A 16009-nucleotide genomic window follows, 5' to 3' on the forward strand; every position below is an offset into this window, starting at 1 on the left:
ACAGGCTCAGCGGCCGTGGCTCACGGGCCCAGCCGCTCCACGGCATGTGGGATCTTCCCGGACCGGGGCACGAACCCGCGTCCCCCGCATCGGCAGGCGGACTCTCAACCACTGCGCCACCAGGGAAGCCCTTGCCACATCTTTTTATTGTCTGCTTTCTGACGTTTTGACGTCTGGGCCCTCTGACCCTGGAGAGCTGGTCAGTTCCTGGACATGGTAGGGCGAGTGCACCCAGGGCAGGTTCCGGACAACTCGGGCAGCCCCCCCCCGCCCCAGAGCCACTGAAGACCTTCTCACCGGCCGAGCAGGCCTGCTGGCCCTGCCTCACTGTTTCTTCCCACAGAAACCACAGGAAAGTCTCCTGCCCACTTTTCCTCCCCTGCCTCCTGACCGACCCTGGGGCCTCCCCGCGTGGCCCCCGCCCAGCCGCCATCCATCTCCAGTCCCTTCTCAAGGTGCCCCTGGCTCTTTCCACCACCACCCCCCCAACTATCTTCCCTCCCTCATCCCTGGCCAGGACCCTCTCCAAATGGTCAAATTAGGGTATCTGGGCCAACCTCCTGTGATCCTGTGACAGCATGTCCCCAAGTGTAGTCTTCTGAGGACAGCCTGATAGGCAACGCTGGGTTCGAGGACACCAAACAGACTTCTTCCTGCAGGACTTCCAAGAGCCTTTAGCGTCCTGGCCTGGCTGTGAGCCGCTGAGAGGCACGGTGCCCCGCGATATTTGCCGGCAGAGCGCCAGGCTTCCCGGAGCACTGAGAACTCTCTGGGGTGGGGGGTGGGGGGCTCTACCCTTCCCCGTATGGGTCTTGTTCTCACCCACCCTCCCTTTTCTTCAGCTCACCCAAGAGAGGCTGCAGGATGGCAGGCTCGGTAGGGAGGCCTGGGGTTCCCCGTGCCCCGCTCGGGGGCTGCCCCACACTGCACTCCACGCCTTCCAGCAGCCTCGTCACGGCACCAGAGCTCCTCTGGGAGGGGAGCGTGGGGCTCAGGGCTGAGGCGTGGGCTTTGGAGGACACTTGGGCTCCTACGCCAGCACCCGCGCTGGCTGTGTGTCCCTGGGACTGCGCTTCACCCTCTGAGCCCCGCCCCGCCCCCATAAACGCAGCAGGGACTGAGCCCATGTGCGGGGGGGGGGCGGGGGCAGGGGCAGCCTGGGGGGGCAGGAGGGCGCTGCTCCCCGGCCCCAGGCCCTTGGCACGGTGTAGGCTTGCTCACCCAGGTGAGGGAGTCACTGGGCCTCTGAAAGCACCAGCACCTCTGCCAGCCCTCATCTTGACACGACAGCATTCGCTTGGCAGACTTTATTTCTTTCGGGAAAAACAGAAGAACAAATGTACCTCTTGGGTTGGAAAGGACCCCTCGACAACATGGCAAACACACGTGTGAGCAATAAATACGCACGCACATCCAGGTGTGTGGGGCGGCCAAGCAGGAGCCCGTGCTCTGGCCTCTGACCCCACACCTGCCGCCCTACCCTCACCCTCGGGGGCCCCTCCGCCCAGAGCGCCCCGGGCTGTACCGAGGGGCGGGGCCCGGCGGCCTCCCCACGCTCAGCGGGCGGGACCGGGGGCTGGGTGAGGCGCCGGGCCGCCTGGGGGCCGTGGGGCTGCTGCTCGACCCAGGGACGCTCCAGGAGAGCTGGAGGTGGGCCCTGCAGGAGGCGGGCTGAGACGGGGGTCTGGGCGAGGGCGAGGGCGCCGGCCCCGGTCTCCCCGGGGGCCTGTCTCCTGCCCAATCCCGAGGGCCGACTCACCCCACGGGAGAAGGCGTGATGTCATCTCGCCCCGCGGTGGGGTTGAGGGCTGGGTGCTCACCACGGCCACAGAGCTGGAGCCCTGGCACCTGCCGCCCACCCTGGCATGGTCGGGGTGCAGACCCCTACCAACTGGTATTCCCAGAACCGGGGCCGGCTCAGTTCCTGGGCTCCTGGGCTTGGAGTTGAGGAATGTGGAGCTCACCCCCTTCCCTCCCCGCCCTGCCGGCTCAGGACCACGTGCCTGGTGGGGCTGCGGACTAAAGTGCCGGGGCCCAGGGACCCCACGTAGGGGGCGCTGCCTCCACTGCCTGGTCAGGCTCCAGGCTTCCTGGGACTGGCCTCCTCCTCCTCCAGGCTGGGTAGGAGGGAGGGGAGAGGGGCTGGGAGGGGGCCCTCGCCAGGGGTGAGGCCGGACTGGGGCAAGTACAGCTGTGCTCACCACCCCGGGGCCAGCTTCAGGAGGACAGAAACGCCCGTGCCGCTGGCGGCCCCAGGGAAGAGGCTTCAGAGACACCTTTGGGGGTTGGGGGTCGGGGGTCAGCGGGGTTTTCACATTTGGCCGGGCGGGGGGCAGGGAGAGAGCGTGGAGGTCTGGACAGCACCGGGCTTTGGGGCCGACATGCTGAAGGCCCGGCCTGGGGCAGGGGCGGGGCGAGGGCAGGGCTGGGCGGGGCGAGGGCGGGGCGAGGGCAGGGCTGGGCTGGGCTGGGCAGGCCTGCCAGAAGCTGCGTACCGCGAGGGGCCGGCGCAGGACGGGAGTGGGCCCCGGCCCGAGCCTGCTGCCCTGGGGAGGGGACGCCACGGGGGCCGCGTGCCCAGCGTCCGGCTCAGTGAGAAGGGCTGGGTGGCTCAGAGCCTGCCCTCACTGCGGCCTCGGGAGGATTTGGCTTCGGGGGCGGTGCTGTGGGCATCCTGGACATTTGTGAGCTCCCCACGGCCGCCGCCCCGGTCCAGGAGTGGGGGTGGGGCGGGCCCGGCTGTGGGTGCGAGGCCTTAGCTGGCGCCGGGCTGGCACTGCTGCCGGGGCTCGGGGGGTCCGCCCACCTCCTGCTCCGGGCTCCCAGCGAGGTCCACCCGCTGCTCGTCCATCCGCTTGGCCTGGACCCTCTGGATGAGGCTGAAGAAGTCCTCGTCGGGCATGGTGGGGCCGCGGGGCAGCACGTCCGGCGGCGGGCAGCGCTGGTCGTCGATCCTGGAGGACTGGGCAGGCATGGACACGCGGGTCGGCGGCCTCGCTTCCCCAGGCCTTGGAGGGCCCAGCCCAGGGCGGCCCTGGGGACAACTCGGCGGCAGTGCCAGCTCAGGAGGGCCTCCCTGGGAATCGGCTCCGGGGCGCAGCTGGGAGCCCTGACCCCGCGAACCGCCTACCCGGCGGGCGAGCTGCTGGGGTGGCCTCCCAGGCCTGCTCCTGAGGCCGCCAGACCGCGGTGTGTTCAGGAGCCCCAGGGACAGGGCGGGGCCGCAGCTCCCTGAGCGGGTGGTGCCAAGCCCCCCAGGGCCCCATCGGGTCGGGGGCCGGGAGCCGGCGTAGCCTGCGGGGCGTGCGTGCACGCGTGCGGGGGATTTCGGTAGGGGCTGCTTTTGAGGCACCTTGGACTCGCCCAGAGCTGTACTTTCCTCTCCTCTGTGGGGAGGAATGTCACATCTGGAAACTTTCCAGCTTCCATCATTTTTTTTTTTTTTTTTTTTTTGCGGTACGCGGGCCTCTCACTGTTGTGGCCTCTCCCGCTGCGGAGCACAGGCTCAGCGGCCGTGGCTCACGGGCCCAGCCGCTCCACGGCATGTGGGATCTTCCCGGACCGGGGCACGAACCCGCGTCCCCCGCATCGGCAGGCGGACTCTCAACCACTGCGCCACCAGGGAAGCCCTTGCCACATCTTTTTATTGTCTGCTTTCTGACGTTTTGACGTCTGGGCCCTCTGACCCTGGAGAGCTGGTCAGTTCCTGGACATGGTAGGGCGAGTGCACCCAGGGCAGGTTCCGGACAACTCGGGCAGCCCCCCCCCGCCCCAGAGCCACTGAAGACCTTCTCACCGGCCGAGCAGGCCTGCTGGCCCTGCCTCACTGTTTCTTCCCACAGAAACCACAGGAAAGTCTCCTGCCCACTTTTCCTCCCCTGCCTCCTGACCGACCCTGGGGCCTCCCCGCGTGGCCCCCGCCCAGCCGCCATCCATCTCCAGTCCCTTCTCAAGGTGCCCCTGGCTCTTTCCACCACCACCCCCCCAACTATCTTCCCTCCCTCATCCCTGGCCAGGACCCTCTCCAAATGGTCAAATTAGGGTATCTGGGCCAACCTCCTGTGATCCTGTGACAGCATGTCCCCAAGTGTAGTCTTCTGAGGACAGCCTGATAGGCAACGCTGGGTTCGAGGACACCAAACAGACTTCTTCCTGCAGGACTTCCAAGAGCCTTTAGCGTCCTGGCCTGGCTGTGAGCCGCTGAGAGGCACGGTGCCCCGCGATATTTGCCGGCAGAGCGCCAGGCTTCCCGGAGCACTGAGAACTCTCTGGGGTGGGGGGTGGGGGGCTCTACCCTTCCCCGTATGGGTCTTGTTCTCACCCACCCTCCCTTTTCTTCAGCTCACCCAAGAGAGGCTGCAGGATGGCAGGCTCGGTAGGGAGGCCTGGGGTTCCCCGTGCCCCGCTCGGGGGCTGCCCCACACTGCACTCCACGCCTTCCAGCAGCCTCGTCACGGCACCAGAGCTCCTCTGGGAGGGGAGCGTGGGGCTCAGGGCTGAGGCGTGGGCTTTGGAGGACACTTGGGCTCCTACGCCAGCACCCGCGCTGGCTGTGTGTCCCTGGGACTGCGCTTCACCCTCTGAGCCCCGCCCCGCCCCCATAAACGCAGCAGGGACTGAGCCCATGTGCGGGGGGGGGGCGGGGGCAGGGGCAGCCTGGGGGGGCAGGAGGGCGCTGCTCCCCGGCCCCAGGCCCTTGGCACGGTGTAGGCTTGCTCACCCAGGTGAGGGAGTCACTGGGCCTCTGAAAGCACCAGCACCTCTGCCAGCCCTCATCTTGACACGACAGCATTCGCTTGGCAGACTTTATTTCTTTCGGGAAAAACAGAAGAACAAATGTACCTCTTGGGTTGGAAAGGACCCCTCGACAACATGGCAAACACACGTGTGAGCAATAAATACGCACGCACATCCAGGTGTGTGGGGCGGCCAAGCAGGAGCCCGTGCTCTGGCCTCTGACCCCACACCTGCCGCCCTACCCTCACCCTCGGGGGCCCCTCCGCCCAGAGCGCCCGGGGGCAGGGGCAGCCTGGGGGGGCAGGAGGGCGCTGCTCCCCGGCCCCAGGCCCTTGGCACGGTGTAGGCTTGCTCACCCAGGTGAGGGAGTCACTGGGCCTCTGAAAGCACCAGCACCTCTGCCAGCCCTCATCTTGACACGACAGCATTCGCTTGGCAGACTTTATTTCTTTCGGGAAAAACAGAAGAACAAATGTACCTCTTGGGTTGGAAAGGACCCCTCGACAACATGGCAAACACACGTGTGAGCAATAAATACGCACGCACATCCAGGTGTGTGGGGCGGCCAAGCAGGAGCCCGTGCTCTGGCCTCTGACCCCACACCTGCCGCCCTACCCTCACCCTCGGGGGCCCCTCCGCCCAGAGCGCCCCGGGCTGTACCGAGGGGCGGGGCCCGGCGGCCTCCCCACGCTCAGCGGGCGGGACCGGGGGCTGGGTGAGGCGCCGGGCCGCCTGGGGGCCGTGGGGCTGCTGCTCGACCCAGGGACGCTCCAGGAGAGCTGGAGGTGGGCCCTGCAGGAGGCGGGCTGAGACGGGGGTCTGGGCGAGGGCGAGGGCGCCGGCCCCGGTCTCCCCGGGGGCCTGTCTCCTGCCCAATCCCGAGGGCCGACTCACCCCACGGGAGAAGGCGTGATGTCATCTCGCCCCGCGGTGGGGTTGAGGGCTGGGTGCTCACCACGGCCACAGAGCTGGAGCCCTGGCACCTGCCGCCCACCCTGGCATGGTCGGGGTGCAGACCCCTACCAACTGGTATTCCCAGAACCGGGGCCGGCTCAGTTCCTGGGCTCCTGGGCTTGGAGTTGAGGAATGTGGAGCTCACCCCCTTCCCTCCCCGCCCTGCCGGCTCAGGACCACGTGCCTGGTGGGGCTGCGGACTAAAGTGCCGGGGCCCAGGGACCCCACGTAGGGGGCGCTGCCTCCACTGCCTGGTCAGGCTCCAGGCTTCCTGGGACTGGCCTCCTCCTCCTCCAGGCTGGGTAGGAGGGAGGGGAGAGGGGCTGGGAGGGGGCCCTCGCCAGGGGTGAGGCCGGACTGGGGCAAGTACAGCTGTGCTCACCACCCCGGGGCCAGCTTCAGGAGGACAGAAACGCCCGTGCCGCTGGCGGCCCCAGGGAAGAGGCTTCAGAGACACCTTTGGGGGTTGGGGGTCGGGGGTCAGCGGGGTTTTCACATTTGGCCGGGCGGGGGGCAGGGAGAGAGCGTGGAGGTCTGGACAGCACCGGGCTTTGGGGCCGACATGCTGAAGGCCCGGCCTGGGGCAGGGGCGGGGCGAGGGCAGGGCTGGGCGGGGCGAGGGCGGGGCGAGGGCAGGGCTGGGCTGGGCTGGGCAGGCCTGCCAGAAGCTGCGTACCGCGAGGGGCCGGCGCAGGACGGGAGTGGGCCCCGGCCCGAGCCTGCTGCCCTGGGGAGGGGACGCCACGGGGGCCGCGTGCCCAGCGTCCGGCTCAGTGAGAAGGGCTGGGTGGCTCAGAGCCTGCCCTCACTGCGGCCTCGGGAGGATTTGGCTTCGGGGGCGGTGCTGTGGGCATCCTGGACATTTGTGAGCTCCCCACGGCCGCCGCCCCGGTCCAGGAGTGGGGGTGGGGCGGGCCCGGCTGTGGGTGCGAGGCCTTAGCTGGCGCCGGGCTGGCACTGCTGCCGGGGCTCGGGGGGTCCGCCCACCTCCTGCTCCGGGCTCCCAGCGAGGTCCACCCGCTGCTCGTCCATCCGCTTGGCCTGGACCCTCTGGATGAGGCTGAAGAAGTCCTCGTCGGGCATGGTGGGGCCGCGGGGCAGCACGTCCGGCGGCGGGCAGCGCTGGTCGTCGATCCTGGAGGACTGGGCAGGCATGGACACGCGGGTCGGCGGCCTCGCTTCCCCAGGCCTTGGAGGGCCCAGCCCAGGGCGGCCCTGGGGACAACTCGGCGGCAGTGCCAGCTCAGGAGGGCCTCCCTGGGAATCGGCTCCGGGGCGCAGCTGGGAGCCCTGACCCCGCGAACCGCCTACCCGGCGGGCGAGCTGCTGGGGTGGCCTCCCAGGCCTGCTCCTGAGGCCGCCAGACCGCGGTGTGTTCAGGAGCCCCAGGGACAGGGCGGGGCCGCAGCTCCCTGAGCGGGTGGTGCCAAGCCCCCCAGGGCCCCATCGGGTCGGGGGCCGGGAGCCGGCGTAGCCTGCGGGGCGTGCGTGCACGCGTGCGGGGGTTTTCGGTAGGGGCTGCTTTTGAGGCTCCTTGGACTCGCCCAGAGCTGTACTTTCCTCTCCTCTGTGGGGAGGAATGTCACATCTGGAAACTTTCCAGCTTCCTGCACGGGGGCTTTGAGGCTGCCCCCTCCCCAGCCATCTCACTGAGGGTTTCCTGAGCCTGAAACCCCACCTGCAGTTCTGCCCCGCCCAGACTGGTGGGTGGCTGCACCCCATGGTGTCGGCCAGACCCCTCCTGCCCTCTGCACTCTGGGGGTGCCGCCTGGCCCTCGGTTTTCTCCATCCGGATGTGGGCGGCTGGAGGAATACGTGGTGACGCGCCCGGCTCCAGGCTCCTGCGCTGTAGGGAGGGGCCGGCCTGAGGGTGTCCTGGGGTGACCTACTCAGGGGGCCCAGGGGGAGGCCCAGGGTCTGAGCACCCACGGGCACTCAGAGACGCTGGCTGAGCCAGCCTGGGGTCCAGTCCCGCATGACGCACCCTGAGACGGAGGGCCCAGGGCCCAGGCCGGCCTGCGTGGAGCCTCCCGGGGAGGGGCCCTGAGCTAAGCGGGGCCAAGGGGCCTGGGGGGCAGGCGGGACGAGGGTGGCGGAGCCCCCGGCCGCCCCGGGCTGCAAGCCCACCTGGCACTTGATGAGCATGTTGAAGAACTCGTCCCCCGGTTCCTGGGGGTCCCCATCACCACGCAGGTGGCCCAGATTGTTACGGGTGATACGCAGCCCGGGCAGGCTGCCCACGCTGGCCCGCTGGTCGTCCAGGCGGCGGCTCTGGGAGCTGGCGATGAGGTCGAAGAACTCCTCGGTCTGGGGGGAGGCCGTCAGCGAGGGCTGGGCTGCGGGGCACAGGGGGTCAGGCCCGGGGAGGCAGGGACCTAGCCCACTGTGCCCCCGGAGCCCCCCGCAGCCTCTCTGCCGACCCCAGACCCCAGCTGCTCTCAGCCGCTCCTGCCGTGGGCCCGACGCCCACCTGAGGGCCTCTGGGGGGGACGGAGGAGAGAGCCCGGCTTCCCACACCCGCTCCGAGACCGCTGCGCCCTGACACGGTGCGTTCCGGAGGGTGGGCTTATTACCCGTTTCCCGGGATGCAGCTCTGGGCAAGGCGAGGACACGGGGCCCACGGTGATGGGGGGCACTTCGCAGGTGGTCCACCCCACCCTCGGAACACTGCAGTGCAGGGGAGGGGACCGGCCCCGGCCCCCGCGGGCTCACCAATCCTCTCCTCCAGGGTGGGGGCGGCCGTGGCTTCGGCGGCCGCGGGCTGACCCTCCTCCAGGGGACAGCGCTGGTCATCCATGCGGCTGCTCTGGAACTTGCTCAGCAGGTCAAAGAAGCACTCCTCGTCGGAGGATGGGGCCCGGGGGATGCTCTGGGGGGCGGGGCGGGCAGTCAGTGCTGGCTCTGCGCCAGCCACAGGTGGCCCTGCTGTGGTCACCAGCCCCTCACAGACCCCCGGACACAGCTGAGTGGCTGCTCGGCTTGGGCCGAGGTCAGGACCCTCCTCCCCCACCCGCCCCTCCCGCTCCCAGCACCACCACCGCCCCCCCTTCTCTCCTCCCTGGTGCCCCCCGGGGGCCCCTCCTGGGCACTCGTGTCAGCCTCCTGCGGTGAGTGCCACCGTGCCTGTGCCCCTCTGGAGCCCCAGCACCCAGCACAGCACTCACCAGTGTCTGCTAAACAATAAACGAGTGAGCGAGTGACCAGGCCCCTGGCAGCTCGTTATGCACACTGGAAGTGGCCGGTGCCAGGGCCCTGGCAGCGGTGATGCTGGACCCAGAGGTGCCAGCAATGTCAGGTCATACCACCAAAGGCAAGGAGCCCGAACTGGGGAAGGTGAGGGCTTCTGTGTTCCCAGTCCCACCCCTTGTGGGGTTTGGACAGTTTTATAAGGTCCCCAGAGAATAGCAGATGTGCGGGGGCCAGGCTAGAGAGACAGTGCTCTCATCCCCCAGCCCCTCCCTCGTGCTGGCCGAGCGGGGAGTGTGGTGGGCCAGGGTCTGCTCTGGGTGGCTGGGGAGAGCCAGGACACCAGGCTGGGGGCCCTGGCTTGGTGGTGGGACCACAGGGGCTCTGGAAGATGCCCTCAGTGAGCATAAGTGTGCAGCCCGGGGGCTTCCCTGGTGGCGCAGTGGTTGAGAATCCGCCTGCCAGTGCAGGGGACGGGGGGTTCGAGCCCTGGTCCGGGAGGATCCCACATGCCGCGGAGCAACTAAGCCCGTGAGCCACAACTACTGAGCCCACGTGCCACAACTACTAAAGCCCGTGCCGTAGAGCCCGTGCTCCGCAACAAGAGAAGCCACCGCAATGAGAAGCCCCCGCACCGCAGCGAAGAGCAGCCCCGCTCGCCGCAACTAGAGAAAAGCCCGCGCGCAACAACGAAGACCCAACGCAGCCAAAAAAATAAAATAAATTAAAAAAAAAATTACATTAAGTGTGCAGCCTGGGCAACGGGGAGGGCTGCCCTTGGGGTAAGCCAGCTGAGCCGGGCGAGTCCCACTGCTGGGTCAGAACGGGGGGAGGGGGCGCAGTTCTGAGGCAGTGGGTGGGATAGGGTGAGACCAGGTAGGTCACTGGGTCAGGCTGAGTCCCAACTGGCAGGGTGGCCTTAAGCAAGCCCACTGCCACCGGCCTCAGTTCACACCTCCATGGAGGGCGTGGTCTCTCAGGGGCTGCCCAAAGGGCAGGACCAGAGCAGGCCCACCCCCAGCGCCAGCCTCACCAAGCCTGGTCCAGGGCCCTGCGGGCTGACGGCTGGATGGAGTGGGTTCCAGAGGACACTCTGGGTGCTAATCGGCACCCCACTCCCGCCCCCCTCGGAAGCTGGTGCCCCCTGCCCAGCCCTGGCCTGTCCATCTCTTGGCTGGCTGGCTGGCTGGCGGCCGCCTCGTTGCTCAGAGCCCTGCCTGAAATGCGTGACCCCCAGAGCCCCCGACAACCCATCACCAACCCGTTTCACAGAGGAGACTGGGGCCCGGAAGCTGGCCCAGCCTGGGCTCCCAGAGCACACAGAGGGCTGCTTAGAGCTGGGCTCTGGCCGTGGGGCAGTGAGGCGTCCGAAGGCCGGGAGGGCCCGCTGGCCGACGTGGGCAGGGAGGGGCAGCTGAGCGGGTGGTCCCACCGACCTGTGCCGGCAGGTGGCAGCTCGGAGGAGCCCCCGCCGGGCTCAGGCTCTTGGGTTGCACCTCCCCACCCCCTGCCCGGCCAGGGCAGGCCCAGAGCCAAGGCCGGAGCCGGGGGTTCAAAATCCACCCCTGAGGGCTCTGCTCTCCTGTGGTGCCCAGGAAACCTGGAGGGAAGGGAGAGCCGGTGCTGAAGGGCCCACAGGGGCCTTGGCCAGGGGGCTGCACCTAGTCTGGGCCCCCTGGGGACCTGCAGGCCCGGCAGAGAGCGGCTGGGGACCAGCGCCAACCCACGAACTGGTGGGGTCTACGGACAGGTGCCTCCCCCAGGCGCCCGTGGGCTCCACTCGCAGGCTGGGGGGCCCCCGGCTCCGCCAGGCGTGGGGTGAGCACAGCACCACCCCACTGCAGGGGCAGCTGTTGCTCTCGCCCGCAGCCCAACATCTGGCCCCAGCTGGGATCTCCCAGGTGAACCATGGGCCAGGTGAATGGAGCCAGGCCCCTCCCAGGAAAGGTGTGACCCGGGGGTCCCACTTCCCTGGACACATGTGTCCCCAACACTCCTCCAGGCTCCCCTGGGCTGCAGCTCGGGCTCAAGAGAGGCACCTGAAGGAGAGGGGGGTTTGCTGTAGGCCTCTCACAGCACCATCACCACCGTGGCCTGGGCTGCCCCGCCACGGTCCTCCAGACGGGCTCCCGAGGCGCTGCGCCAGAGCCATCCCAGCCTGAGAGCTGGGACTGGCCCGGGGCCTGGCAGCTCTCACCCTCCCCGAGCCCAGGGCCACCTGTGAAGGGCGGGCGCCCCCTCATGCAGGGCGCTGCCGGCCTGGGACCACAGGCACAGGGGGAGGCCCACGCCCCTCGCTCAGGACACCGGCCTGAATCCCAGCAGGACACGTTCAGGGGACCTGGAGGCCAGCCCATGCTCCCTCCCTGCTCCTCTGCCTGACTCGGGCTCCCTCTGCCCGGAGGTCAGAACTCCTTGAGGCTCGCTCCAGCCCCACCGCAGAGGTCTCAGCCCATCTTCTCCCTGGGAAGCAGGCGCCAGCCCTGGTCGCGCAAACTCTCCCACCCGCCAGGCCCGGCCAGGTCCTCAGGGCTGCGGCTGCCCTGGCTCCCGAGCCGCCCAGGATGGGGACGTCCAAAGGCAGGTGAGTACGGATCAACACACAGGACTCACCCCCACTGAACTGGCCCGGGCGAGGCTGCTGGGAAGCTGACTGCTTGCCCGCCGGCTGACCATCCACCCGCCCCGGCCCCCCAGGAGGAGCGCTCTGCCGCCTCAGTCCAGCTCCGACAGGCCGTGAGCCTCCAGCCGTGTTAGGGACGCCCCACTCACGCGGATCCGCAGCCCTGTCCACCGGCAGCCAGGTGGACCTGGGTGCTGGGCCACGTGGAGCCCAGGCAGGATGCCAGGGCCCCTGTGCCACCGCCCTGCCTGCAGTGCCCGGTGCTGCCTCACCGCAGAGACCCACAGGTCCTGTTAGCTTGATGCTTAAATCACGGGACCCAGGGCGAGGGCCCCTCCCCGTCCCCGCCCACCCGCGCCAAGCGCGCACATGCGCACGCGTGCACGCACACTCGCGCGCGCGCTCTCTCTCTCCCCACCCCGTAAACACTCGGAGATGGATTTCCCTGAGCACAGAGCCTGGGGGCAGTCACAGCAGCAGGGCGAGGGGGTGAAACCTGTCTGGGGAGCATTTTCTCTCTGAGAGCAGCCCCGGCCTCCGACCCAGCCCGGAGAGGAGCCAGGCGGATCGGTGTCCTTTCCCATTCTGGGCCTCGATGGTCGCGTGGCCTGACACCCTTACCTCCCGCAGAGCCGCACCACCACACAGTAGCCCCCTTGGCTTCTGCCTGGCCCCAGACCCAAGCCCCTCGGCCGCAGCGCCCTCCCTGGCCTCCTGCTGCCGCATGGGTGTCCCTTTCCTGCTCTGGGAGGTCGTGGAGTCAGCATCAGCCGGGCCCTGGAGCCAGCAGGAGCCGACCACCCGGGCCCTGGAGCCAGCAGGACCGACCACCCGGGCCCTGGGGCCAGCAGGAGCCGACCACCCGGGCCCTGGAGCCAGCAGGAGCCGACCACCCGAGGCATCTGGGTAGCCCCGGCAAGAGAGGTGAGGACAGGACAAGGACACCAGAGGCCCCTCTTAGGGCCCTCTCTGTCCCGCTCCTTCTACAGTGGGCTCAGAGCTGCCGGCCCTTTCCATTACAGCCCGGGGGACAGAGGGCCACCACCAGCCGCCTGGGACTGGCCCCCTGAGGACGCCTCCCGTCGGGTGCCCGGGTGGGCACGGGGGCTCAGCCCACCATCGGGGTCCAGGCCTCCAGCTGGGGCCAGGCTCAGAACCCTGTCGTAGGAACTTTCTCCGAAGACACCACCATGGCCCGAAACCTTGACGTGTTCTCTATGGCGGCCAACCTGTGGGTGCCAGGAGCTGACCCTGGCCTAGGAACCCCAGCCCTACCATTCCTAGCTGGACGCCCTCGAGCCATTTCCTTCGTACCCTGAGCCTCGGTTTCCCTCTTAGGGCTGCTGTAAACAAGGCACACGTGACAAGCCTGAGCCTTGACTGCCATCTATTTGGTAGAAGAGGTCCCGGAACTGCAGCTGCAGGGACACGGCTGGGCCAGAACTAACAGATGGGACGGGCAAGGGGTCTTGCAGTGCTGGTCGCCGCCCGTGGCAGCCGCAGTGCGTCTGGGGGGCCTGGCTCACCTCCCCGGGCCCCGCCTCTGGGGCCCAAGGCTCTGAGGCCCCCAGATGGGGGGGGGGGGTGTACGGCTTTGCCTCCGTTGCCTCTTTGGGAAGCCTTCCAAAGCAGTCCTTGCGCGGGGAGGCTGGTGTGACTTAGGGATGCTCCCTGCCGCGGGGCGGGGGCGTGGACCTGGGCAGCTGGGGTGCAGGCGATGCACCCCTCGCTCAGCCCCCGTCTCACAGCGTGAACAACGGGGTGGGGGTATGGCCGCCGCCGTCACCTGCTAGGTGTGGTCTTGGGTGAAGCCGGGCGGTGGGAGCGCTGAGCACGGGCCGGGCCTCTGCTCGGCCCTGGGCAGGCCTTTCCTACGCCAGAGCCTGCTGCGGCTCCCCAGTGCCCTGGCAGGGGTCCTTCCCTGCCCAGGCCCTCTCTGGCTGGGCCGACTCCAAGACTCCCCCTGACCTTTGGGGCCGGCCCAGCCCTGCTCCCCACGCCCGGCCCCAGGACAAGCTCTCGGGCCCTCAGACCGCACCCAGCCACCCTCCTCAGATCCCGCGGCCCCCTCTGGGCTGGTGGCAACACCCTTGCGCTGCCTGGGCTCGTGCCCCGAGCAGGGATCCCGTCCCCCTCCCCAGGCCCCTGTGTCCTCCCCCGCTCACCCCACGCCCCGGACACAGACTCTGCCATCCTCTGGCCCATCCAGTGGGGCTGGGGTCAAATGGGGTCAGCGGAAGCTGCCCCAGGCTCAGGGGAAGACAGGTGCAAAGCAGCCATCTGGGGCTAAGAATACCCAGCACGCCACCCACGCCCCTCAAAGGCGGGGAAGGTGCTGATTAAACCCTTGTAGGGAACTATTTTTAGACTAATTCTCAGAGATTTGGACCCAGGTGTTCTGTGCATGGGGGGCTCCAGGCTGACCTCTGAACCCGGGCGTGGCCGGGCATGTGCCCCTCTGTGCCCGCCGTACCTGACCTGCTCCTGAGAGCCTGGAGAAGCCAGCCAGGCTCCTGGGCACGGTGCGACCCCTGCCAGGCAGCCAGAGACCAGGTCCGGCCCTCCATCCCCCACCTGTCCGTCTACTCGATCACTAGTCCACCCACCCCTCAGCCGTCCGTCCCCACCCATCTGTCCACCAGGCCCCGTCTGTCTGTCCACCTCTGTATGCTGTGTCCCCAGGACGAGGCTGCTGGCTGGGCCTGAGGACCTGAGCTGCACCCCCTAAGCCGTCCTGCAGACCCTTCCTGGGCTGCCTGTGGCCCCAGCACCACCACACGAGGCCTCCCGTCCAGCTGATGAGTAAACCCTGTCCCTGCCCAGGGTGCCCCAGGCTTTCAGCAGGCCCTGTGCCCACCAGGTCCCAGGGGACAGCACAGGGCCATGACCTGAGCTCCCTGGAGAGGCCCGGCCCGGCCTCCAGGTGGGCCGTGCAGGACGCTGTGCAGGACGGGCAGTGGAGCCCCTCGCGGCTCCCTGTGGGCCCCCGGGGAGACGTCGCCTACCGTGCGAGGCACCTGCACCCGGACGTCCGCGCTGTTCAGGGGGGAGTGGCCGCCCTCCCGCGGCCTCCTCTCCGCAGCGTCCGGCCCTTCCTGGTGCTTCCTGCTCCTCACGGGGAGGGGCAGCGAGTCCCTGCCGGGCCCCCGCCAGTCTCCCGCGTGGTGGCTGTCTCCATTCTGCTCCTGGGGAGGGCGAGGAAGGCCGCGCGTGGGAGGGGGCCGGGCCGCCACGCTCCCCGTCCAGGGCCCCGAGAGGGGCTGCGCACAGGCGGTCAGCCCCGCTTCGCTGACCCCCACGGAGCTGCTCGGGGGCCCGAGGAAGAGAGGGAGCTGCCGGCAGCCTGGGGGCAGGGGGAGGCGGGGCGGGGACCAGAGCGGCTCTGACCGCCCCAAACACCCACCTGCCCACGCTAAGCGGTGGGCGACCGTGGGCGGCCCTGAGCCTGGCCCCCACAGTGGGTCCCCGCGGCGGTCCACCACTGAACCCAGTGTACCCTGGAAGGACTGGAGGCTCCGAGAGGTCAGGCCACTGCTCCCGGGCCACACAGCGCCCACCCTGGCAGGTACAGAGCGGCCCCAGGGCCCCCAAATCTGTTTGGGGTTTGTCAAGCCCCCGCTGCTCCCCCCATAACAGCTCTGCTTCCCCCGGGAGCAGAGTCCGGGTGAGCAGGGAGCAGACAGGAACGGGAACCGGCCGGGACACCGGGGGTCTCCGACATGTAAGGACCCGGCGCCCGGGTGGCGGGACCATGGTGAGAGGGGAGGGAGAAGCCACCGGTGCTGCGGGGTCTCCTGGGCCCTCTCTGGGCAGGGGGCCCGTCCAGGGTCCTGGGCCGCACGGGGCACATCTGTCGCCCCTGGCAGGGGCATGACGTGACGCAGACAGGAAGCCCGGCGGGTGCTGGCAGCTCAGCGAACAGCGCGCCAGCCGCATCACCCCGCTGTCCACGCCCTGCTTCTGACTGTAGGCGGCTGTCGCTCGGCCGCCACCTGCCCCACGTGCCCCCGGCCGCCCGCCCCCGAGCCCCACTCACCCGCTCCAGGGGGAGCCTCAGCAGGTCCCAGGTTTCCGCGCTCAGCCGCTGTGTCCTCTTGGGCCTGGCCCCTGCAAGGCAGCGGGCCCAGTCAGCCGGCGCCCACCCCGGGCCTCGAGGATCTCAAGCTTCCCACCCCCCAGCCCACGGGGGCGCCGACGCGGCGTCTGCACGACCGCCGCACCCCCGACTGGACAAGCACGCAGGCGTCCAGGTGGGGCTGACCGCACAGGGGCCAGGTGGGGCCTGGCTTCCGGGCCCTGCCCCGTTAGCTCCAGTTCCCGAGTCCTGGGCCCGGCTCTTCCCTGCTCGCCTTCGCCTCCACTCTCCCCTCCCCTCGGGTACTCCTCCTGCGTCTACACAGCCGGGGCCTCAGCCTTGGCTCAGCTACTCCCCACACCCTGTGCCCGCACGCCCTCACCCCGCCCACACCGGGGCAGCCCAGGTCCTCAGGGCGGGGGGGGGGGGGGGGG

General features: G+C 69.2%; 2 protein-coding genes across 3 annotated transcripts in view; both read right to left on the reverse strand.

Moving 5' to 3' along the window:
- Positions 1-2755: 2755 nt before the first annotated feature.
- On the reverse strand, positions 2756-5739 carry LOC112065470 (collagen alpha-1(I) chain). Its single transcript, XM_024126102.1, has 4 exons — positions 5732-5739; positions 5359-5605; positions 4347-4470; positions 2756-3294 (listed from the first exon to the last, which is right to left on the reverse strand). The coding sequence occupies exons 1-4, from the start codon at positions 5737-5739 to the stop codon at positions 2756-2758; spliced, it is 918 nt and encodes a 305-aa protein (XP_023981870.1).
- Positions 5740-6530: 791 nt separating this feature from the next.
- The window catches only part of LOC102983817 (G protein signaling modulator 1), a 35372-nt gene continuing 25893 nt past the window's right edge, over positions 6531-16009 (reverse strand). For both annotated transcript variants that reach the window (XM_024126345.3, XM_024126344.3), the window contains 5 exons: positions 15537-15607; positions 14506-14685; positions 8404-8560; positions 7819-8027; positions 6531-6834 (listed from right to left, as the gene is read on the reverse strand). In XM_024126345.3, the coding sequence (XP_023982113.1) occupies positions 6628-6834; positions 7819-8027; positions 8404-8560; positions 14506-14685; positions 15537-15607 (824 nt within the window). In that variant the 3' untranslated portion in view covers positions 6531-6627. The remainder of the gene's footprint in view (positions 6835-7818; positions 8028-8403; positions 8561-14505; positions 14686-15536; positions 15608-16009) is intronic.

The sequence above is a fragment of the Physeter macrocephalus genome, chromosome 13 (genome assembly GCF_002837175.3).
Source record: "Physeter macrocephalus isolate SW-GA chromosome 13, ASM283717v5, whole genome shotgun sequence".
Classification (NCBI taxonomy): domain Eukaryota; kingdom Metazoa; phylum Chordata; class Mammalia; order Artiodactyla; family Physeteridae; genus Physeter; species Physeter macrocephalus.